The following is a 26,482-nucleotide window of genomic DNA, read 5'->3' on the forward strand; positions in this document are numbered from 1 at the left end:
TTTTGAAAAGGGATTTCACTCCACCTGGCCTGAGGCTGGCTGTGTATTTTTGGGCATGCCAGGACATCACTGTACCAAGTGAGCAGCATCCCTGTATTTCTAAAGATCTTTTTTAAAGGATGAGTTATTTGGAATACCGAAGTCCATGCCAGGGAATCCTGGCCCACTCCAGTGAACGCACAGAGTGAAATCCGCAGCACTGTGCTCAGTAAGTGACATTGAGGTTGTCACCTCCAAAATCAATTCAGATGACTTCTTTTATGTCACAGACCAACAAATGTTAGGATCAAAGCAAATCTAGCCCTAAAACAGCAGTGCATCCCATTTCCTAAAGCCTGCACTGCCCCTACAATTGTAGGATTTATATAACATTAGTGCACACATGCAATTGAACTCTAGAAATACATGTAAGTGTGGCTTAGTTTATGACCAAAGGAAACTTTGGAGCTGGTTCCAGTTATGAGAAACATACTGCTTCACATCTATTTCCTGACATGTTATTCTTAACACATACCATTTTAAATGAATCTTGCTGACCTCTTCCCGTTGCGTGGCTGAAAAATAATAAATTAGAAAGGAATCGTTATGACTCATGATTTGAGAGGTAAATGCCAAAGAAAGAAGCCTACTGATACAAAGCAGTTTTCTTGATGTACATCCAGGTCACCTGGCAGGCTTTGGGCAGAACAGAAGGGGCTCCTTGGACCCCACAGCTGTAGTCTGATTTACTAAGGCTGAGGGGAGCCTGAAAATGTGTCTTTCTATTGAGTTCTAGGCACCGCCAAAGCTGCCAGGACTCAGATGAATTAGAAGCTACTCAGTTTTGCTTCCAGGGAATCAACATTGGATGGTGATTGTTCCCAAGTTTCATTTTAATGTGACCCAAAGCTAACTTTCTGAAACCGTGGCATCTCTATTTTATATATTTCTGCTATCAATCCAGTTCCAAAATCCAGCCTAGTTCATTCTCCACTTGCTAATGGAAATCCCAGCCCAGGAGCACCACCTTATACTTAAGCATACATGTTTCAGCTAAATGTTTCATTAACTATGTCTTGTTTAATCTCCGACACACATGATGTCATCTCTGTATGACCACTATTGTCCAGCTAAAGCGTTTGCCTCAAATCTCATCTAAAGATGACTTACAAAGGATGAGGTTGGTTTTACACAAGTACCACATCGCTTAATATAAACGTATTGAGCCGCCTCAGATTTGGTTTTTTTTTAGAAACAATTTTCTATGTACCAAGGAGTGACTGGTCTTATTTGTCTATTATTTATTTATCTATTTGTTAAATTAGGCTGCAAAGCACTAGAGTACAGAAGCTGAACTCTATCATTGTTTTATAAGTGTTTTTTAAATTATGGATATATTTGTGTTTTGGTGTATCCAAAGAGGCCAGAAGAAAGTCCTAGGTCCCCAGGAGCTGGAGTTACCAATTGGGAGCTGCCTGAAGTAGGTGATGGGAACTGAACTCTGGTCCTCTGTAAGAGTAGTATATACTCTTAACCCTTGTCCTTTGACTCCCATCTATTGGCCTAGCACCTATTGGAGCTTCAGTCAATAATTGCTGAATATATTTATTAAATGTGACTTTTCTGGCTTTGTGTTCAGAATGTAAATATTGAAAAAAAAACCCAGCTGTTTAGAAACATTTCAGACACAGATGCAAAATGACAAGCACAGTCACAAAGCTATCTCCATTGGTAGCTTTTATTACCCTGGGATTTTTAGTTTTAAGAACTTGTCAGCATAGTCATAACTCTTGCAACCTATTCAACCAAAACCTTAAGAATTGATTCCTTGGACTTACGAACTAGCTCTAAAAGCATGTTTTCCCCTCACAAAGTTAAACCGTGAAATAGATGCATGTCATTGGAGTAGTCACAGCACAGGGGTAGTAAAAGGGAGACCAGAAGTGCTGTGGTTAAAACGACAGGGGAGTGGAGGAAGTGAAATCCTACTGAGACGCTTGACATCAAATGAGAATAAAGTCACTGCAAAGCTCCATTGAGAATTGATTCAACTCAGCGAGCATATGGAACAGGCTTTGCCAACTTCCACATTTGTTAATCATAAAACACTATATACATACCCTGAATAAAAAGTATCCCTTGCTTTGGCCAGCAAGAGGACCCTGGTATTCTTCCTGGAAGAAATGAGAATGACATAACACATTAAGCAACGCCAGAAGAAAGGCAAGTCCCTCCTAAGAGTATCTCCAGAACGGTATATTTAGAACTATTTTCCCAATTGCTATTATAGAGTGTCTTTTTAAAGGGATTTTGTCAATGGTGTGCATACCCATCAGTAAAGAGGTCCTGGGAATACTATGCTTCCAAGTCCCTCCTTGACATTTTGATAGAATAAAATACTCTGTTGGATGTGGTCACATATGAAAAGCAAGGATATAATACGTCCACATAGAAACTGAGGGACAACTTTGGCCAGCGCATGCTTGGTCAATTCCTTGAAAGACTCATTTCTAATGTTACTGTATGTGCAGAGGGATAATGAGAGAAAATGCCAAATAGGAACAACCATGTGTTTCTAAGAAGCATATCATATAACATTACTCAAGCAAAATATCCTAAGCTTCGTGGAAAGAATATTCAACATTTTATTGTTTCCATAGAATCAATTTATAGCTTCCTGTTTGCAATAATAATTCATGGGGAGCATTAAATTTATCAGTCAAGGTTAGTTTCAAATTTTCCATAAGTATGGTATATTCTTTATTCTACGAAATGCCTCTGATAACTATCTAAGTTCTTAAATCCTTGATTTTACAGAACATATATCTCTAATTCTCAAAATCTGTACTTAATTCTTATTTTTACTATACCCCTCAAATTGTGTAAGATTGAAGCATTGATATTTAAAAATGTGTACACAGAAAACATGTTTAGGTCCTCCTCTAAAAACAGTTTCTGTGTATATTCAAGAGAAAAAAGAACACAGTGATAATTAAAATATACTAATTACTTGAAGCAAAGCCAGGACAAAGGTTTTCAGGGTGTTGTCATCAGAGACAGAAGTGTCAATAACTGGAATTTGGAAAGATGAACTGAATAAGAACATATCTAACAAACAATATTAAAAAACGTTTGAATGCATTAAAATCCAAGGTTTATTTCTTTCAGATTTATCTCACTATAAAACTACATTTTAAAATCAGACGACATTGGCCATCACAGCCAACACTCTATCATAACTGGTTTTTGTTGTTATTATTGTTGGGTTTCCTATTTATCTCTTGCATTCTTTGCTCCCAGCACTTCCTAAAGATATTCCTTTGTGGAAGAATGCCTTCAGGGTTTACCTTTATTTAGTCTCTTCAGCTATTAAATCCCCACTTACATTTCTCTTTAAAGTTATTAGCAGATAGTTGTGTTCAACCAAAGCTTAAATTTGAAGACTTGGGGGGGGGTGCAGACCTGAAATTGACTTTTAAAACTAATTTTTGTAATGATAACAATATAATGATAATGTAACCATCATTAAACCATAAAAGGAATATCACAATGAAGGTGTATGTATATGTGTGTGTATGTGTGTGTGTGTGTGTGTGCTTTCCATAGACTGAGAGTCAGTGAACTTTCACCTCTCATCCTAGACAGCTCCTGGGACCTTCTTTAACTACTGTGAGTTTCCCTTCTCTTAAGGTAGCTGAACCCATGAAAGCCATCTGAGTTCCCAATATACCAAGCATGGCAATGCTACACAAAAAACACAATGTCTCCTTTTAAAATTTTGCCCAGGATTTTCAACCCCAGAAGCATCAGGATTATTTTTAAATGACATAGCAAAGTCAGTTCTTAGTTAAGAATGTGTTGGGCTTGCTACATTTACTGTGTACATTGAAATTAGGTTTAGGCCTCATTTTTGTTAGTCACGGGGAAAAATGAAATGTTGACATTTGGTTTATGATATATTTACAGTCCTTGTTTTTAATCACTGTTTTAACACTTGGACAAAAAGTTATGCTGTCCTAGATATTTGTCAACAGGGAACAGGGTTGATAAATTGTCCCTGACTGGATTTCCAATTCCTACCTAAAGACCAAACACCCAGCAGTTCCCCTTTCCTTAAACAAGACCACATTTTTCCGGTTCGAGAGCACAGAACCCCAGCTTTCTTCAGTGTGAAGGGCTTGAGCTAGACCCGGTCAGAACACGGAGAGGAAGAAAGGCTGTGTGATGCCCTTAAGCAGGTTAACCCAGGGCCACGATGATTTGGATCTGAACCGTCTCCAAAACACCAAGCGGTCAGCAGCGGGTGGTGCTGTTGGGGGGGGGTTAGCCGAATCTTTCTGAGGCAATAGAAGGAAATTTCGCTTCAAGAATGGGGACAGCACCTCACATTGTCCCTTTCCTCGTCTGCTTTGTCATGGGGTGTGGTACTTGGTTCAACTGAACACTCTGATTCTCTGCCTTACCACAGATAGAAAGTGACCCAGTTTGTCAAGCTGACCAACAACGTCCCGTCGTTGTGACAGAATGCTAACCCTGAGTACGAATGTGAGGGGCTCACCCTGAAGAGGGGCATCTTACAGGGGACCGCAGCAGCGGTTAGCGGAAGGGGCAGCCGCAGAGAGGCAAAGGCAGCCTGCGGTTCGTATCACATACACTCACTTTGAATCTCTTCAGTCTTCTCTCATGCAGTTGAGGAACGAGCTGCAGCAACGGATGCACAACCGAAGACTGGGGGGACATGAACACACGCAGTGAGCACAGGGCTCCACGGCATCAGGCATTAAGATGGCTTCCTGTCTGTCTGTCCGTCTCTTACCCACTATTCTCACCTCAGGCCAAAGGACAAGAATGGGAAATGAAAGATATTATCTAAGATAGCTCGTTGCGAGCCCCTTTAAAGAACGGTAGTGAGTTAATCAAGGGGTGGGACAGATCGCTAGTCTTACACTAAGCGGTTGCCTGTTATATAGAGAAGCACTTTGTTGAAGGCCTCGGATCGGTTACAGGTGCAGCCCCAGGTCTCCTCTCTAGGAGGCAAAAGAGCCATCTGTCAACGTCTACGTTTACTCAAAACAATCCGTCCCGAGCAAAGCAACTTGCAAGTATCAGTTTTCCCTCCCAAACATTGTTATCTGGATGCTTCTAGCAATATACCTGGAAATCTCCTTCATAAATGAACTATTTAAAACGGAACAGGAGCAAGACAACAGGACACGAAGATGACAACGTGTTTTGGTAGTGGAAACGGTAATGAAGGTGCACTTTCTAAAACTGTGATGTCACACGGGAGAAATGAAAGCACACCCGAGACACGGCCGCCTGACAGAGCCGCACTCTCTTAAGGTCTAGGCTGAGTTGAGCCTCCTCTTTAGTATTAAATTCATCGAACAGATGGGTGACTTTGGGCCCTAGATGATGGCTATCTGGTCATGAATGCAACTTAAGTTTGTTATGTAGCTAATCTCACTTAAAACGTTCATCTGTCCACGCGTGGGATGGTTCCATGAGGCATGGACTAAAACTGGAGTTTAAATTAAATACACCTTTCCACATACATGTTTAAAACACACTTTCCCTGGCATTCTCTAAACTGCACATGGTAGTCGAGCCCACGCTTAAAAAAATATTATGGTCAAATGGTTTCTATATTTATTAGTTTTTTTCCCAGTGCAGAAGATCAAACCTGGGGCCTTGCTTAGGGTAGGTGAGGGCTCTGCTCTTACACCAAAGGCTGAGACAATTTGTATGTTTTAAATCCATGCAAAAACAAGAAAAGAGCATGTATGGCATGTACTCACTTATAAGTGGATGTTGGCCATAAAATACAGGATAACCGTGCTACACTCTATAGACCCAAAGAACTTATATAAGAAAGAAGGCCCAAGAAGGGATGCTTGAATCTCGTTTAGAAGGAGGGACAAAATTGTTGTAGGAGGGAAATAGAGAAAGGGAACTCGGTGGGAGAGGTGCTGGGAAGGGCAATGGTGTGTGTGTGTGTGTGTGTGTGTGTGTGTGTGTGTGTTTAGGATCAGGTGTGGGGAGGGACAGGAGGGATGGCCATGAGAATGAATAGAAATCTGCAACTGATGTGGGGGTACATCTCCAGTATGGGACAGAGACCTGGGATAAGGGAAGTCCCTAAGAATTAATTAATGGAAGTGGCCTTAGCTGAGACTCATAAAAGTCGGGATATGGAACGTGAAGAGGCTCCTCCTGTAGCCAGGCAGGAACTCCAGTGGAGAGACAGAGACACCAACCTACCCTCAAAACATTCAACCCACAATTTATCCTGTCTATAAGGAGTGCAGGGATGGGAAATGGAGCAGAGACTGAGGGAATGACCAAACAATAACCGGCCCAACTAGAGACCCATCCCATGGGCAAGTACCAATTCCCGGCACTGTTAATGATACTCTGTTATGCTTGCAGACAGGAGCATGAGAGGCTCCACCCAGCAGCTGACCCAGACAGAGGCAGACACCACAGCCAAACAGTGGATGGAGCTTGGGGACTCCTATGGAAGAAGACGAGGAGGACTGTGGCCCCTAGGAGGATCTCCACAGGAAGACCAACAGAGTCAACTAACCTGGACCCTTGGGCTCCCAGAGACTGAACCACCAACCAAAGAACATTCAAGGTCTAGACCTACCCCCCATTTGTTGCAGCTTGGTCTTCCTGTAGGTCCTGAATAAGTAGAACAGGGTGGGGGGTGGAGGCTTTCCTAAAAGCTGTTGCCTATCTGTGGGATATATATGTTTTTCTAGCTGGCTGGCCTCAATGAGAAAGGATGCACCTAGCCCAGAAGAGACTTGATGTGCCAGGAATATCTAAGGGGTGGAGGTGTGCCCCCCACCTCAGAGGGGAAGATGAAGGAACTAGGGGAGGGATTGTGGGACGGAGTGATGGGGGTCAGCAACTGGGATGTACAGTGAATAGAATGAAAAGTAAAGAAAACCAAAAGCAGACAAACCAAAAACTACTTCTGAAAGAAACCACATGATTTTGATGTGCATTAAAACTGGGCTTCTCGTTTCTCATTACTCTGATAGAATCTCACACAGTGAACATCTACCTCATGATAATGAAGGTAAAATTTCCAGTTAGCACAGATCCTTGTCTTCTGGAATAATTGCTTTTAAAAAATGGACGAGACTAATTCTCTCTTGTATTAATATCGCCCTAAATACTTCGCTTTACTTATTCATTTGTTCTAAGGCTTCTTTTGTCATTGAATACAAATTGATAAAGGATGGATATTCTTACAGGTCTTTGCTTTTTTATTACCATTATTTCAAGCATTTGGAGCTGTGTTTGACACATACTAGATGATAAATGACTGTGAGTGAGTGAAAATAAGGCACATGTAGTTACTGGCATGTAAAGTAAGTATATATAATAAATGTTGGTTTTCATTTATTTATTCACATATGAACTTATTTCCCTCCCCATGGTACTGAGAAATGAAAGACTGAGCTATACCATTGGACCCAACATAATTTGTGGAGTAAAATAAATATGAGTTTTGGTTTTAGTGTATGCTAGATAAATCTTTTTTTTTAATGGGTTTTCTCTTAGACCATGCTTATAACTACTCACCACAACATTTGAATTTCCCAACTTCTGTGTTCTTGAGTAATGAAACAAGAACTGTTAAGACAGAAAGAGCAAGTTATCCATAAAAGACCTAAAGATCTGTGGCTTTCTTTATTCTCTTTAGTGTATATGTATTTAGGAAAATCACCTTACCCTCTTAGCATTATCTTTCTCATTTTGTTCCTAGCGAAGAGATATACATCATTATAAATTATATAACTTCATGTTACATACTTTGAAACTCACAATTTCATTATTAATTGTATAAAATGTAAAATAGGACACGTATGCTATATCTCAAACATAGGACTAAAATAGCTTTATCACCTTTTGCTCAAAGATAAGCAAAAGATTGATTAAATATTATTTATTAGCAAGTGGGCAGTGATCTTCTCTACAAAGTTAGTATAAGAAAATAATTGGAGGGATCATCAGTATGGAATCCATCAACAGAGGTGGAATGGAAAATTTCAATACAGTCACACATGGAGTCATCTACCAAACAGACCACATCAAAATATTTTTAATTGTCATCACTAAATAAGGCCATGAGGTTTTTTTTTTTCTGCCATAAGTCTGTGGCTTTTAGGAGTCATGTATGCGTGTGTGTGTGTGTGTGTGTGTGTGTGTGTGTGTGTGTGTGTGTGTGTCTCATTTGCTCTTAGCACCAAAGAAAGATGATTGATAGATACTACTATTATTTTTTTTCTTTAATTAGGAAAGATTACATGGGGGAGACATCATTACTAGAAAGAATAATTTGCCTCCAAACTATCAAAGTGTCCTTCCTTGAGCTACTCTTTATGGAAGACTCAGAGGCCAGAGTGTACCAGCAATCAGAAAATACATTTGAGATGTTGATGAAATACATCATTGGGAACTTAAGGTTTTCACCTTTAAGGATGAGGAAGGCTTAAAATTCGTTCAACCAAGACAGAGGCTGAAACCTGAAGTCTAATGGTATGTGATTTCTCACACTCCTGCCCAGTATTCACCCTAGGACGAAACATTTTCCCAGAAGAATGAAATAATTCCAATTAGAAAGCGGGACAGACACAAACAAAAACTTACAAAGGGACACTGGCAGTACAGCCGGCCAGCTTGTCCTTCCTTCCTCATTGGCTTGTTTGTCTGTTTTTCCCAATGCGGGGGTGAAAGCTGAGGCCTCACACATCTAGCCAAGTGTTCGCCCTGATATGTTTTTCTATCCTTAATGTCCTCAGGACAGATCATAAAAATGTTGCAACTTTGTTTCATTCTTGTTCCCAATTATACATGTGTGTGAGAAAAATAAGAACAATATGATCATAAATTTCCTCTATCAGACAACATTTTATGCTCGGAGGAACATGTGATTTCCCAATTCGTTGAGTATAAACGCTACCATTACTGTCCTAACAGAGAAACTGAAGTTTCTGCTTCTTATTCCCAGCCAGTGTTTCTTGAAGCTCCTGCTCTTAACACTGAGCACATTTTCTTTAGGGGGGAGGAAGTTCAAGTCATTTGGCCAGTGGGTTGCCTACAGGACTTCATCCTTACCTGAGGCTTCCGGAAAATCTCCATCACTGCATGGCAAAGCTCCCTCAAAGCCCCAGATGCCTAAGGCAGACAAGAAAACACACAGGCTTCAGTTTACACTCTATCTGCACAGAGGGGCAAATTCCAGATGTTGGAAGCACAGGGATAGCTGATGGACTCTGCAAAGGAGTCTTGCTGAAACTCTGTAGGAATCTCTTGATTTCTCTCATAACAATCTAAAACATCCTCAGGCTGGGGCAATGGCTGGGCAGGCAACAAAGTTGGCTGAGATAGCAAGGCGACTTGAGTTCAAATCCCTAGCGCCTACATACAAGTCTTGCACGGCTGAGTGTGCATGTTACTCCAGCATTGGGCACGGACACGGGTAAATGCTAGGAATTCGCTGGCCAGTCAGCCTAGACACCATCGGGTTCTGTGAGATTCTCATCTCAAAAACCAAGGCGGATGAATGAATGGTGGGGGAAGATGTCTGATGTCTTCCTCTGGTCTCTACTGGTCTCTGCTTGGGTGTTTATGGACATGCACTCCCATGTACACAGAATTCGCGTGCTCACACACACACACACACACACAAACTTGATGTACATACAACAAATAAACAAATCTTTCTTTTGTGCAGCCACTGAGGTTTTCACTGTGGTCCATTTGTGAACGCGCACTGAGACACCGTGGAACTGCATGACTCACATCACCTAGGCAGTGCCAGCTAGGGATTAGTCTCCGGCTTGTAGAGAAGTGCATGTGCATGCCAAAGCTTCGAGCTTCGCTGAACACTGCTCATTACTGGCTAATTTGAAAATCCTGCAATTACTCTCAAACAATGGGGATTGAGGGACAAGAAGCCGTGCGAGGTGCTTGTCTGAGTGCCGCCCTTTCCAGGCTGCTGACTGCACACCCCGGATCAGGTTTATCAAAGCACCAGAGGGCAGAATTAGGGCAGGAATCCTGCAGTTGGCAGTCAGCTGGGCGTGGTAGGGAGTGGCCCAAATGGACAAGCAGGGGCAAACCCTGCTTTGCACAGGACCTCGCATAGTCGGCCTGTGAGCCATTGATTCCTTGATATGTTTGTTTCTGGAGTAATAAAAAGCTGGGGCAGTGAGAGGCGACATAAATGTGTTCAAGTATGGGCGGAGCAGCTAAACAGCCTGAAATCAGCAGAGATCCCATTTCTCCTCTGTTCCTACGCTGGTTACTTACTCTCTTAAAACTTTACTTTCCTTAGCCAGAAATCAGGGGTGATGTCACTGCAGGAAGTTCCTGAAAGGATTAAGGGCAGGACAAGCCCTTTGGTTTAATTTACCACAGGTACTCTCAGTTTAGAAGCTGTGAGAAGAGATCGCTCAGCACCGTCATTAATCTCTCCCAGTGCACCCACCTCGGACGGGACAGACGGCTGCGATGAGGGTCACAGTTGCAGTTACCCTGTGTGCCCCCCCCCCCCGCATCCTTCCTCTCCACTGAGGTCTGGTTTTTGTCTCCTTCCTTCCCCCATCCGATTGCCTTCCAGGCAACTTGTTGGGATATATATTGATCGAACACAGTGCACTGTGCATACATGCCGTTTCAATGCATTACAAAATATTTTCCCGTACAGCTTCCGTTCTGTTTCTAAAACACAGGGCAAGGCACACAGGACAGGGCTTGCTGCCCTTTCCTAAGGAGGGAATGAGGTCCTCCACGACTGTGACATCTCCATTATCTTAAGAGGTAGAATGTGCGCTGGGAACCAGGACTTCTACCGATGAATATGTCTTGGTGGACTCATCAATGTCCACTGATGCATGGCTGGAAGTTGACTTGTTCTCAGTTGTTTTATGGTCTTGGGGTGTCTCATATGTTCCTGCTGGGTTAGTGCTCTACCCCTGAGGCCCAGCCCCCAACTATGAGGAGCTGATGAGAGTCTAGTAAGTCCTTCCTTTCTTTTTCCCTTCAGGTAGATGTATGAAGACCTGGTAATAAAAACCCCTAAGGGTCTTTCTTTCCCCCCCAATATCCCATATAGAAATGTAGTAAAATCCAAAGTAGTTATAGAAAAGATATTTGGCTATGTGCCATGTCAAAGATGCATCTCAATGGAAGAAGATTATATTTATATGTGTAAGTTGCTTCTCCTTTAGAAACTGTGTCTGGGTTGGATTTGGTTTGGCAATAACATTGGCCTTTGACTGGGAACCTTTCAAAATAAATGCATTTTTCTGACTTTTGTTTATAAGAAGTCATTATTCTCAATATTTTTTAAAAAGACTTTCATATAAGGGCTAGGTAATATTTTATCCCGTATTAATGGACCTTAAAGGTTTTTCTTTTTTACTTGACAAAATAAAGCTTGAAGCACTATTCGATAATTGCACAATTAATAAAATAAAATTTCACAAACAGTTTATGATATTTAAGGTCCCAAAATATATGAAAGCATGCATTTAGTCATGAAAGACAGAACTAGTACATATGCCAAGCTCTTTTTTAAAAGGTACACAGAAATGAGGTCCAATAAAGAGTTAATTTGCAGAGCTGGGGAGCTGGCCTGGTGTTTTAAGGGTTTGCTGGTTAAATGTGGGCACCAGAGTTTGGATCCCAGAACTCACATAAATGCTGGGTGAGTGTGTCAGCCCCATTCCTACCTCATACAGTGGAGACGGGGGATTCCTAGAGCAAGCTAGCTAGCAAGACTGGCCATATAGGCAAGGTCTGTGTTAGACCGAGAGATCTGACCCAGCAAATAAAGTGGAAGAGGGATGGGAGGAGATTCCTGACATTAATGTTGAGCCTTCACATGCATAGGCGCCTATGTGCAGTGTGCACCTTTCCTACCCTAGACACATGTATGCACATATATATGCAGGTACCACACACACACACACACAAAGTAGAAAGAGGATATTTTAAGGTTAGTTTATGTTGGTAGAGTTTAAATAAGTTTTTTTTAAAAAACTTATACAGTGGGTACTGTGGACATAAAAATTGTCCTGAAGCTGCTTCTGGATTTTAAGTTCAACACAAAGGCTTAACCGCTAACATCCCCATGCCATTAGCCTGAAGGTGCTGTTTGTGGTTTGAGTATGTTTCCCAGAGACTCCTGTGTTTGAACACTTGGTTCTGAGCTTGGGGCACTTTTAGGGGAGTCTGTGGAGCCTTAAGGCAGTGGGGTTTTTGTTCAAGAAAGAGGGTCCCTGTAGGTGGCCATGAGGCTTTGTAGCCCGGACTCACTTTCTGTCCTTATCTGCTTCCTGTGTGCTGGCGCAGCGTGACCAGCCAGCTCCTGCCGTGATGGACTGTAGACTCTGGATTGGGAGTCAAGAGTAAGCCTTTTCACACTTAAGTTTATATCACAGCAGTGAGAAAGTCACTAAAGCAGAAATTGGGATTTTAAAGTATGAATTTGAAATATTGTTCAAAAGTTCTTGTTTCCCTCCTCTCTCCCTAAACCCAAGAAAATGCCACTAACTTCTGATAGGGGAACAGCTAGGAGAAGACACTACACATGGCTACTTTCATGCTCCTACCATTCTGGTCCCATCAGGAGGACCACATGGATAGTCCTTCGGCCTTGGCCAAAGGGTGCATCTGAGACACATTAGTTTCTCTCCGGGCTCCTGGCAGAGCTGACTAAGAAAGTAAAGTCAGTAAGGTGAACGCTGGGTCCTTGGACTCAGACCTGCAGGTGGAAGTGTTAGCGGGTGGTGGGAAGATGACACCCCTATTTCCTGCTCCTCATTTCTCCTTGTGGAGGAGAGGAGCTAGGCTAGAACTCAGTCCTCCCTGCTCCCATGGGGACAGATGGGAACTGCCTCCTGACCATCCTGGAAGCAGGGAACACACAGCTCAGTCTTTTGTCTTGTGTGCCAGCATGCTGACCAACCATCCTCATGTGGTATGTGCTTCAGCTCTGTGAAGACCCAGGGCCACTGCCCGAACCTGTCCAAAAAGCTTGGTTCTGGTGCAAAGGCACATGTGGTTATTGGGTATTGTATTTTTAAACCAAAATTGATCTTGAAAATGAGCATTTTAATAGCCCACAGTTCTCAAAAATAAGTGTATTTTCCTCAAAGATGAAAACCTAGCCTTTTAAAAAACACAAGCCTATAGCGCTGACATTACCTGGAGATGATGAAGTAACATCTAATATGTGACAAGTCCTAATGAGTTCAAGAAGAGTTCAAAGGGACACACAGAGACTTTTATGCACCATGAAATGCTCCACATTGTCATGAAACACCTGCAGATTAAATTACCTGAGCCCGGGAATCAATAGACAGAAAGGATGTACAAGCTTCATGAATCTGTAGAAAACAAAGACAACAGTTACACCCCAGAAATAGAAAATTAGACTATCCAGAGGCATTCCACAAGACGGCATTCAAAAGGCAGCCCTGAGTCTTAAGTTCAGAGAACAGGTGACTCTAGAACCTTCTAAGGAAGTCCTGGGTACTAGAACTATGGGTATATACACATTGTCCTATCTCTGAGGCAGGGGATTGTTCTAAGATGCCAGATTAGGCTACATAGGAGATTCAAGGCTGCGGTGCATGGTGAGATCCCCTAGAATGAAAAGAATAAAAGAGAAGAGAGAAAGGGGAAAAAAAGGATGGAGGGAGGGCATGGAAGATAAAAGGAAGAGAAGGAAGTCCCAGGCTTGGGATTTGTCCAAGACTTGCCTCCGCCATTGGAATATATGTCCTCAGTAATAACTAAAAAGACAACCAGAGTGTGTGAAAATTTCCTCAGACATAGAGAAGCACTCTGAACTCACTTAGCCTGAGAAACCCGACAACATGACCCCCCACTCCCATGGCCTTAAAATAAGAGAGTATCATTGGTTGCTGTCACCTCACTTAGCCCAATAACTGAGTGGCACACAGCATGAAGAAAAAATCTTAGGACAGCATGAGCATAGATTCCCCATCTCCTAATGAACGACTATTCAACTATGATTGGCAGTTGGATGTTCTCAGCCTTTATCCTAGAGAGAAAACGGCAGAGGTTTTACATTGTTCTACACAGATGCATCAGCTGGACTCGGTGGCACAGGCCTATAATCCCAGCACCTGAGGGGCTGTGGTAGCAGGATCACAAGTTCTAGACCAGCTTGGACTACATAATGAGACTGTCATAAACAAACAATACAATACAAGCAAAGATTTATAGTAATCATAAAAAGCTATGCTGGAAAGGTAAGCCCTAGAATGTGTGTCTGCCGTGATGGGCATACACTTCCTTGGTGGTCTTTCAAAATGGGACCAGAAAAAAAATATATATAGTGATGCTTGTGTGCCCAGAGTCATTTTGGCCAAATCCCCTTTATGGCATAGCACTACAGAGCCCCCTCTGGTGTCCGAATTCTTTATTGATCTACTTAATTGACGTTGTATTCTCACCCCAGACTGAGACGAGGAGTTATGTGAATCAATTGTAACTTCTGAAGCTCCTTGTAGCTTCCAAGTGGAGAACAGCCTGACATAGATGATTCTTTAGCTCAGAGAACAGCAAGGGCATGAGCTAGTGCAGAAAAGCATGAGCTCATATATGTCCCCTTCAGCTCATGCGACCTGCCATCTCTGCATATCACCAGTATGTGAGGAATGCTTAGAAACGACACTCATCCTGTGTGTCATGTAACTGCTCCCACTTCCAAACACACACCCGCAGGCAGGCACAGCACTCGAGGGGGAAAGAGGGAGAGGGAGAGAAACCTTTAAGTCAAAAGTTATATTGTATTTACCTTAACCAGAATCAACTTTAAGTAAAAGTTCTTGAATTGATTTGGATTTTTGGAAAACAAAACAATATAACCAGAGGAGTTAACTGAGGCTAAGATGAGAAGGCAATGCTCTCTGTAGCCGTGAACACCGACTGGTACAGAACACCATCATTTACAAGTCTTTGCTTTGGTAGGCTTCCAGGAAGTGACTTCTGCTATTGAAAGAAGAGACCTGAAGCCACTGTACACCCAAGGACACTGTTGGCTGACACACACTACTACTGTTCCCACACTTGGCTAGTGTGTTAATGTCCTTAAACATCTCTTCCTATAAAAGAAGGTCAATGTTTTCCTAGTAACTCTCCTTCCTGCAAACCAAGCTCCATATATGTGAGGTGGCCTGTGTCAGAACAGGGAGCTCTGCTAACTGATCATCGCCTTAAGCTGCTTCAATAAAAACATCAGATATTTCACTAACCCAACTAGGAGATCGCTGTAAAGCTTCTGGGCTTTGTTCTCATTCATTGGAAAGGGGACAGGAGCCCCATTTTCCTCAGCTGATGTCTCCAATAATTTCTAGGGAAACCAATGACCTCTACCTGGTCCATTGGTGACTTTGTTTAAAATGAACAGGCCTCTGCACAGGTCTGGGAAAGCACCAGCCTCTAGTGTCTGGGCCACTTGTAATATAAAAACCTCCAGCAAAAAAACAGAAGCACTGTCTTTTGTGTTCTTAGCAGGCTGCCTACTAGTCACTGGTTTTTGGGGTTTTGTTCTGTTTGCAAGGAGCTATACAGGGTTATACTATGTGACCCAGGCTGGCTTTGAAACAGCCTCTTGAGTATCAGCACTGTAATGAATGCTACCCCACTTGGCCAGCAGATTGATTTCTTCAAATATCATTTCCTGTAAAAGTTCTCAAAACTCCTTCCTAGCGTTATGATTCAAAATGTGTTCCCAAAGCTATTCACCAAAAGAGATCATTTCTAGCTAAAATATTTTCTATATTTTATCTTAGTGTGAGTTATTCCAATTACTTACCTTGCCTTATTTCTCCCCCATGTTCTTTGCTGATCTACTGAAGCAGAGACCCTTCTAATAGACTTCATGAATATCCGCACTGTTAAAGAATTTTTGGTACCTGGTACTTACCATCTACTTGTTTTTCCCCTTTATGCCTAGACACAAAGAATAGTCTCAGCTTGAAGCACACCATAACCTTTAGCCTTGTTTGTAATATTTTCACTTATTATCTTCACGGCATCCTCTTATAGACAATTCTTCTAATGTAGTTTATGTGCACCTCTCATTTGTTTATGTTCTTGTCAAATCTGTTTTGCCTGCGTGCACGGGACTTCCTAAGACTTCTTCATGTCTCGCTTATTATGCTACTTAGAGACCTATCCATGGTGCTGAGTGTGCATCTAATATGTAGCCTCTACCCATCCTACAAGCGTCACACTCTTCTCTATGTGGCAGCGTACTGTCTATCCACTTCACAGAGATGGACAGACACCTGGACCCTGTTTAATCCTTTCTACTACAAAAACTGTCACAGCCAGTCTCCTCACACAGTGTTCAGTCCCCTGCCTCCTCCCAGGAGAGGAGGTGCTGGAGCATTTGAAGTTCTCTTTGAGATGGTTTTTTTTTTTTTTTTTTTTTTTTTTATGATCCTCACTCATGAAGGTCCATCTATCCTAGCCCTCTATGATTTAGCTTTTATAGTTGGGTCTTTAATTCCCCTTATATTATCTTTGTGTACCATGTTGGTTTCATGTCTCTCGATTCAGTGAGTCAGTTTCAGCCTGTTCTTTTCCTTCTTTGCCTCACAGTATTGTTTATGTGGGTGTCCATTCTGCTCTGGCCTGGCTCTCCCAGAAACAGACTTTTAGAAAATAATGTGTCTGGAGCTATAATTCAGGAGTTGAGCACGTGTCTAACTAACATGCCTAATGCACTGATTGAATACCCAGTGCTACAATAAATAAGTAAAGGAAAGACTGAAGAGGCTACAGTGCATGGGTGTTTGTTTTAGGTGTGAACCTCAAAGCATCAGCAAAGGTGTGGAGAAGGAAAACTGGGATGAGAAGGAATCCAGTAAGGGAACACCACCATGATGGCTGGGGCCTCACCTGTCTGGAAATGCTGGGAGACAGTGTAGAGTAGGTTGCCTTCAGCTGTGCTAAGGGAAGTCCAGGGAGCAAAAGTAACTTTCCATCACTTCTTTTCTTCAATTGTTTGATTGACAATCTCCATGGTGATGGTGATGGTAGTGATGGTGGTGGTGGTGGAGGTAGTGGTGGAGGTGGTGGTGGTAGTGGTGGTAGAGGTGGTGGTGGAGGGGGTGGAGAAGATGAAGGTGATAATGGTGGAGGTGGAGGTAGTGGTGGTGGAGGTGGTGGTGGAGGGGGTGGAGAAGGTGAAGGTGATAATGGTGGAGGTGGTGGTGGTAGAGGAGGTGAAGGTGGTGGTGGAGGTAGTGGTGGAGGTGGTGGTGGTAATGGTGGTGGTGGTGGAGGTGGTTGGTAGTGGTGGTGGTGGAGGTGGTGGTGGAGGTGGTGGTGGTAGTGGTGGTGGTGGAGGTGGTGGTGGTAGTGGTGGTGGAGGTGGTGGTGGTAGTGGTGGTGGAGGTGGTGGTGGTAGTGGTGGTGGTGGAGATGGTGGTAGAGGTGGTGGTGGTAGTGGTGGTAGAGGTGGTGGTGGAGGGGGTGGAGAAGGTGGAGGTGGTGGTGGTGGTAGAGGAGGTGAAGGTGGTGGTGGTGGTGGAGGTAGTGGTGGTGGAGGTGGTGGTGGTAGTGGTGGTGGTGGTGGAGGTGGTGGTAGTGGTGGTGGTGGTGGAGGTGGTGGTAGTGGTGGTGGTGGTGGTGGTGGTGGAGGTGGTGGTAGAGGTGGTGGTGGTGATGGTGGTGATGGAGGTGGTGGTGATTCTGGGATGCCAAGGCCTGCAGGGCCAGCAGAGCAAGCAAAGCCACGGAAGGCTACAGTAAAAAACTACTTTGGCTGGTAATTGTCAAAAGTTAGACTCTCCAAACTCAAAGTTCTATTCCACCACTTCATGCCTTTATTTTTGGGTCATCATTTAAATTTTCAAGCTACAAACTCCTGCAGTTTATATGTAGTCTTTGTAAGCAGGGACAGATAGTTCTCTCCATTAAGCTTCTTGTATTTAAGACGTCCTCAGGATTTAGGGGACATCTTAATAAATTTAGAAATTTAGTTTTTTTTTTTTTTTTTTTTTTTTTTTTTACAACAGTGTTAGGTTAAATTCATGTGTTTCTTAAAAAAAAAAAAAAGTAAGTAGAATTATTCTAAATAAAACCATGCTGATGTCACTGGATTTTCCTTGATTAATTTGAGGAAGACTTGGTACTTTTATCATATCAAATGAGTTATTTTGAGTCCTGTGGGCAAAGCGCTTGCCACACAAGGCTGAGGAGAGGGGCTGGATCCCCAACACTCACATAAAAAGCCACCATGTTTGAAGTCAGTATTGGCGAAGCAGATAGAGGGGGTGCCACAAGGCTCACCAATCAGCCAGTCAAGTCATGTTTGTGAACCCCAGATCCCAATGGGAGACCCTGTAACACATACAAGACAGACGTTCCTAAAAGCAACACCCCCTCACCCGTACACAGTTGTCCCATTGAAGAAGAGCGGTCGCGCCATCGAGTCGTGTGGCTGCCTCTACTTAGCACTTGTTTGTTCCTTCATTAATGTGCTGTGTAGCTTTTTCTATTTGTTGCTGTTTACAGTCATTGTGGGTGATGCACAGTTGTCTGTCGGTATCTGTAGGATTATTTCCAGCACCCCGAGAAGACTTGAGAATGAGCCATATCCTCGTGTATCCCTTAGTCACTCTCTAGGCTATGTTTAATATTTAATGTGATGCAAGCGTGTGCACACAGACATCACACTATGCTGTTTGGGAGAGAACAACGGAAAGAGTCTCTATAGACTCAGGAAAGACGGTTTTCCATCGCCAAACATTTTCAGTCCATAGCTGGTTGAATCTGCAGATATATATATATAAATATATATATATATATATATATATATATATATATATAGCTAACTCGTGGATTCAGAAAGCCCATTATTTTTTAAACTATATTGTGATGTTACTTCCTTCTAGTAAAATGAAATGTTACTGGTTCTTATACAGTGGAACTATACACAAAAATCTATGAACTCTGATGATTAGATAATATCCCCAGTAAGCTCTAAATATCCACATAACAACTCACAGATCATATGAAGCTCAAATAAAGAAAGACCAAAAAGTGGAAGCCTCAGTCCTCCTTAGAAAAAACAACAACAAGAACAAGTGTATAGCACCCACTCAGAGTGGGGTACACCTAGACCTTAAATCATGAATAACTCAAGAGCTAAGACTATAGCCTTGTGACAATTTTTGGTATTTAAAAATCATTATGTTTAATTTTTACACACCAAGAAAACTTTGACTGTTTCCATGTTACGTTTTGTTTTACATATACTTTATGCTTATGGTAACTAGTAAGATTTCAATGCATACTATCAAATCTTTAAAAAAATCAAGTACTGACAAAAATATATTCATATAGTTTTATGCCAAAATGCTTTTAAAAATATATACATGCATCTCTCACTCTCACTCTCTCTCTCTCTCTCTCTCTCTCTCTCTCTCTCTCACTATTTATTAAATAAAGTGGTAAAAAAAAAATCTTGTGAACTCTTGAATCAGCTCTAACATTTCAACAGCAAAAAGCTTTTACTGCAATTCTTCACCATCATGGAGAGCAGGAGAAAAAGGTTATTGCTGATCTTGATTAAACTTGATTAAATGAACCTGGCTAAAGTATTTTATTACGCTTGAAATAGGAGATTAATAAAATTACTAGGAAGATGGACAAAGAAGAGAAGGCACTTCCCTAGGTAAAGGGCAGATTGCGAGCTTTGAAGTAGTTTCCCCTGTAGAGAAACTCACAACACATTGACTATGTAAGACAGAACGTGGGCTTTGGCTGACGACACAAGAAATTTTTACTTCAGGGCATTTACAAAACTGACAATTTCATACATGTATATATAAGTGTACTGATCGGAGCTACTGCGTTCCTTCCTGTCCCCCATCTCCCCAACACTTCCTCCTCTAAACCCATGTGCTCTTCCATGCTGCCAGCATGTGCATAGGTCTAGACCATCTTCTGGAGCCCAGGGAGGCTTGCACACAGATTATACTTTTGAGCTTTTATACTGAAGTATAAAGTTTTCTGCAGTTTAGCTATAGCCTGCTCATTCTGATTTATAATGCTTTTGCCATTAAATTCCAAGTTTAATTTCCTGTTTGCTCTAAGCCTATTTGTCATAAATGGGACTTATCTCACAAACAAATGGGATACTTAAGTCATGGATTTGCTATTTTCTTATCGTATTGCATTATAATGGGAAAAATCAATTAGATCTTTTCTGATTTATGAAATTACTTTCTAACCTAACACGGTCTAGTTCTTTAGTGCCTATTTTCCCCATGATTTTCTACCACTGGTTAGACTAGTAAACATTGAGGCGCACTCATTGGTATATATTAATAATGGTGGCTATACCTTCTTGTCCGTTTTATATGTATATAAATGGTTAATTGTCAGCATCGATAGCTTGGATTTCTGAATTTTATTTTATTAGCTATTAAGACCACCACCCCACATTTTCTTTCAGTTCACATTTGCTTTACCGATCATTTCCTTCCATACTTCAACCACTCACTACTCGTGTTATGTGCAGTTCTTTATGTGTGTGTGTGTTATAGAAGGAGTACACTAGAGATCCAACCAGGGCCTCACATGTGCTAGGCAAGCAAGCATTCACCCACAAGCACACCTGCAGCTCTTAGGTGTGAGCCTTAATAGATCATTTTTCCTGGATCTTTAACAACTAGAACACAAATAGAAATGAGAATCCATGTCTTTAAGTGGTATAAAATTTTACATTTATTATTATTTCCCCCCTTTTAAAGTTTGTTTCTGCCTTCTAATTTTTACCATTTACTGTTTTATTTCTTTTTAATCTTTCCTTCTCTATTTTAGTGCTTCCTGAAATAGGATCTTAGAATACATATATTTTTTCCTGAAATAGAATCTTGGAAGATTCATACATGTATGAATCTAAATATCTATATATCAGGCTAACCTTAAACTCATTATTACCTCAGTTTAGTCTCAACCTTAAGGAATTCTCCTGCCTCAGCTTCCCAAGTGCTAGAATTATAGGTGTGTTTTACCTTTTATTTTAATAAAACACCTTTAACTAGTATAATGTCACAATGTTGGTAAATAGTTTTCCCCAGAGTTCAATTACAACATTTCAATTTGCATAATAATTTTAAAGAAGATGGGAGTTTTCACTAATTTTTGCAAGGATAACTTACCTCATTCCACAGTTGTAGTTCTTGTTCCGGCTGTAATCTTTGAGGTGATATTGGCACACCTAAAAATAAAGTTTTGAATATACATTAATGTTATTATGTTTCTTTTTCAAATTAATTATTTCTAAGCAATTCCTTTCTCAGATTCTGGTTCTTTTTTTTTTTTTTTCTGGCTATAAATTACTACCAAGCTAATTCAATTAGATATGTCCACATTCGACCTTAGATAAAAAGCGATGTTTATCAAAAACATCCCAGTAACATAGTGGAGATCGTTAGTTTGCTTAAGACTGCCTAAATAAATAGGCAGCAAGAAACATGTGATTGGTTTTGTTTTGTTTTAGAGACAGGGTCACTATGTCTCCCAAGCTGCCCACAAATCACAGTCCTCCTGCCTCAGTTTCTTGAGTGCTGGAATTACAGGTGTGTACCACTGTGCCTGGCTTCAATGAATACTGGCAAATATCTCTGCCTGACTATAAATTCTGATGAGTCTGATTTTCCCTAAATCTTCTACTTTGTACTCAATATTGTTCTGGCAGGCTTTCCCTATTATTTAATTTGTTATAATAACAATCACAATTGACTACATCTTCTGTGTTATTGACCTAATTCATGTGTGCGTGTGTGTGTGTGTGTGTGTGTGCGTGTGTGTGCACACGTGTGTGTCCTAGGACTCAAGGCCATACACATATAAGACCTTTCACTAACAGTGACAGTCCTTCTATCATATAAAGAGCTGGTTACGCTCAGACCCTGGGAGAACTCCCTGTTAAGAAACCCCTTTTATGAAACCCCATTTAATGGAACCCCTTTTATGGAACCCCCTTTATGGAGCCCCCTTTCTGAAACCCCCTTTCTGAAACCTCCTTTTATGGAACTTCCTTTTATGGAACCCCCTTTATGGAACCCCTTATGGAAAAGTCCTTCCTACTCTTCAGTTGCTCACCGTACCACAGACATTCACGGCAGGCCACAGGGCCTGACAAGCCACATTCTGAGCGTTTTCTGCTTGTGGGCAAGGATTAAATGTGATTTCAAATCCTCATGCCAAGTGCCTGGAGATGTTACTGATTCTGAGATTCTGTCTGACAGGCATTTCTGTGACTTACCTTTATTGATGTTTGACTTGTCTGCATGCGTACAATGTGCACTGTGTGCATGTCTTGTGCCTGAGGGGGCATCAGATCCCATGGAATTGGAATCACAGATAATTACAAGATCCCATGTGGTTGCTTGGGAACAGAACGCAGGTCCTCTCCATGAACGGCACATGCCTTTAACCACCCAGCTAATCTCTCCAAGCCCAGCATTTCTATTTAAAGAATGCAGTGTTATGTTCCCCAACCTTCTCCACCCCAGGACAAAATGAAGTTTCCAACTCAGCTGTCCAACATTATTATGGTTAGACTTCCTTACCACCACCACTGGGAGTTTGACTCTTTCCAAACCCTAAGCGTTCACGAGACACTTAGAAACTGCCATTGTGCTGAACAGTTCTAACCACTAATATCAAAATTAAAAGGTGAGGGGACTGTTGGTTTTGTGGCTCTTCTGCAAAACACAGAAGCACAGTCTTGGGATATGATGAGCCCCAAATCAAAATGGCTTCCTATAGTTGATAAAAATCCACTGTCATCAGACTGAACCCCAACACAAGGAGCCTGGCTTTTCTCTCCTTTTTTTTTTCTGACAGTTTATTAGAGCCGAAACACCGTTCCTGTTAAAAGCCACTTGGTGTATTCCGGTTTCTGCTGAGTAAGTGGTAAAGAAAGATTTACTTAGTTCACCGTTTTGAAAACTGTAAGTCTAAGGTCCAACCTTTGGTGAGGGCCTTGGGGTGGATAGAGAAGCAGCTAGAACAATTGCATAATGAGGGAGAAAGCCAGAGGGCAGGGAGGAGCCAATCTCAGTCAAGGACTCACTCTCCAAGGGAACACCTTTAATCCCTTCTGAGGGCAGTGTCCCCAATCTTCCATCAATGTCCCACTAACCCCGATTCTCAAGGTCTCATTGTCTCTCTCGGTGTTAACACACTGAGAAGCAAGGTTCCAAAGTGCAAGCTTTGGAAGGCACCCTCAGTCCGTGTGGTCTTGCATGCTGGCCTTACACAGCGCATGAAGAAACCGGTATTTGTACCGTTCTCCACAGCTTCCAAACAACGCCGACATTCTCTCCTCAGTCCCTGAAATGGCAGCTTCTGCTCATCTTCCTCGAGGTGTCTCTACTTAAGCACTGTGTAAGAGACGTGGTACCAGTGTTCTCCCAAACAGGTCCCTGGAGAGTTAACATCTGAGAAGCCCTTACTGCTAATGGAACGTTTCCAATCAGTGAATGAAAGATCTAAGCAGGAAAGACACACTTTAAGTCAGTGGCCACGATCTCTCATCACTGCAAAACTGAGTGACTGGTAGACATCCAAAGCATGTTCCTCTTTATGAGAAATTTCCCTCTTCAAACATGTTCTCTGAGTGAAGTGTTGCCACCCGGCATGTCTGGCTTCTTTCTCTTCATCACCATCTCTGCCCTCATGTATTCTGCTCATGTTTCGGGTTTTAGTTTTGATTTTTTTTTTTTTTTTTTTTTTTTGCTAAGGATGATTGATACATTTACCGACACTTGTTTTCTTCTGGTTTTATGACATTTATTTTTGTCATTTTTAGATGCATCTAGTTACATCTATTTACTGATTGCTCTTATTAGATTACCTCCAACTTTGGCTTATGTATACCATGCATGTCCCTACCCCATGCTTAGGGACTAAGGCAGTTTACAATGGTTGTTGATACCCCTCCCCACCTCACTATATTTTTAAAAATGAATTTCTTTCTTTTAATGTCTGAAAGGGAACAAAGACAGAAAACGGCAGTCAGGGACCTTCCTGGGAGTGAAGGAAGACTCTTGCTTGAATAGTATCAAGGTTATTTATGACGAGATAGATCAGCCAGCAGATTCGATCTTTTGGAAATAAAATGGAAGGCTCATCTAATTTTTTAGGAACCCACTGACCACCTAGTTCTCCAAGGCGCTCATTCCCTATAGCCGCATAAGCCATCACAAGCACATTTTGCATGCAGCATGCATTAGAAGGCATATCAGAAGGCATAGTTTTTCCCCTAAGAAAACATTTTTTTTTTTTTTAAATCTATAGTTATCAGGGCTGGTTCCACGCCCGGAGTACTCTATGTTTTTCCAAAGAACCTGGGTTTACTTCTCAGAACTCACGTGGTAGCTCACAACCAGCTGTAACTCTAGTCCCAGGGGATGCCACACCCTCTTCTGACCTCCCAGGGCACCCGGCACACTTGTAATGCACAGACACACGTGCAATGCACAAGCATATGCAGACAGAACACCCATCTATCTTAAATAAACAATTACAAATAAAGACTATATTGATCAGGCTACAGGCAGTTTATCTGCTACTGCCAGGCTGCTGATCTCTTTGCAGTGTATGAACTAAAGCCGAATTCCTTAAGAAAGAAAAAGAAAATAACCTTTATAATTATTTCCTCCCTTAAGAAGGTAGCTGGGATTAAAGGCGTACACCACCACACCCAGCCTTGAACTTTGGTCTTCATGCTTGCTAGTAGGCACCTCTGTCAGATGAGCTACCCACCGTACTGTCCCTGCCCTTGTCCCTTTCGAACAGGCTTTCAGACGAGGGAGCCTGATCTTCTTCAAAGTCTCAGAAGGGCTAGGAAAAGAATACTCAACGTCCCTGTCCAGTTCTAACTGAGCACTCATCTATGAGCTCTCACAGTGCTCTGTGGCTGTGATGTTTAAGTCCTCAACATTTCTAAAGAATGAACAGCCTGCCGATCGGGACAGCACCTGGAGAATTCACGTTTGTAACAAGGCAGTGTTTAGAATTTTCAAGGACCCTCAGAAAGCAGGAATGAGTGGCAGCCCCGCCCCTTCCGGTTACCTGGTAACTAAACGTTCTTTACAGAATCAAGGGACACATTTGGCTCTGCCACGCATCCGGGGCTTTTCCTGATTCCTGGGAGCCACATTCGGGAGGTCCCGGTTGTCATCAGATCCCACCTGCCTTGACTGCTTTAAGTGCCCATCTCTGGAAACCCAGACAAGCCTTGAGTGCTCACTCCAACTTTCTGTGATGAGAACTCTAATCCTGAAAACCTGTAAGCCTGGTTTTCTCCCGACCTCGTAACTCAACAGCTGGTCTCCCAGAAGGCACACTGTGCCTCGGCAGGGGGTGCAGCAGACTTTTTGTTTCAACCATCAGACCCTCCAATAACTGTAACGAAAGAGGAAGTGTTTTAATTTTTGTAAACTCCCGCTGTGGAGCCTGCAGTCCGCCCTGCTCCTCCCTCGGCTAGCTGCGCCGGCAGTCCTGAGCCAGATCCTGGCTTCAGTGGAAAGTGGATTCTAGAAGCCCAGGGAAGAGGCGAGGGAGGTGGCGGAAACTGGAGCAGCAGCAGCCTGAGGGTCACTGTGAGGTAGGATGGTGGCATCTTACCTCTGCAAGCGTCCGCACAGCAGGCGAGCAGCAGCAGTGACAGGAGAGGAGGTGCAATTGTAGCAGCCAATTGTCCTGTGGACAGCCCGTAGCGGCGACCCACTGCTGGCGACATCTCTGCCCTCCAAGCGGCTCTGGACTGGGACCCAGGTATCCCGTGTTGTGCGGGTGTTCTAGCTGTCCCTCAGCGTCCCCCCCGAGCGCCTCTTGCTGAGCTCAGACACCAAAGTGACCATCTCCGCGCGCCACCAACTTTTAAATCCGGTGCACACGTGGGCTGGGCTGGCGTGGTCTCCACGCGTGACCTCGCCGCCCCTGGCTCCCTAGCGTCACCGGACCTGCTGCCGCCCTCGCAGGACACGCACTCCCTGGCCCCGGTGTCTGACTCAGGGCGCCACGCATTTGGCTCTGAGCTGGAGAATGGAATTAAACCATGGTGGTCCACTCCCACCTGTGGAAGGACCTGGGTGGGAGCTGGAGGGAATCTCAGCCTTCAGAGCCTGAGATCAGCGTGGTTAAGTTGGCAGAGGTGGCCACTCTCTCCCCCGTATATCACAGTATACCCAGCCAGCCCATTTATGCAAGTCTCCCAGCCTGTAGCTCCTCCAGCTAGGAATCCTGCTGTCCAAGCGCCCTTCTTTTCCTTCCCTGGGTGAGCCATTGTTCAATGCACAATGGCCAGGGCATCACAGTGATGTGACTCCCACCACAATGTGGGTAAAGATGGTGCCACCTAAACCCCCCAAACACCTGCAAAATCCAAACCCATTCCTGGAGACGCAGTAAA

The 26,482-nt window shown here is 42.7% G+C and overlaps 1 protein-coding gene across 1 annotated transcript; it reads right to left on the reverse strand.

Annotated features, from left to right (window-relative positions):
- Positions 1-518: 518 nt before the first annotated feature.
- NMU (neuromedin U) lies at positions 519-25,810 on the reverse strand (the record flags this gene model as incomplete). Its single annotated transcript, XM_080934313.1, has 9 exons — positions 519-554; positions 2,100-2,153; positions 4,639-4,707; positions 7,576-7,626; positions 7,726-7,755; positions 9,112-9,171; positions 13,344-13,391; positions 21,216-21,274; positions 25,696-25,810. The coding sequence occupies 9 exons, from the start codon at positions 25,808-25,810 to the stop codon at positions 519-521; spliced, it is 522 nt and encodes a 173-aa protein (XP_080790439.1).
- Positions 25,811-26,482: the final 672 nt, after the last annotated feature.

Source organism: Micromys minutus (assembly GCF_963924665.1).
Source record: "Micromys minutus genome assembly, chromosome: 1".
NCBI lineage: Eukaryota > Metazoa > Chordata > Mammalia > Rodentia > Muridae > Micromys > Micromys minutus.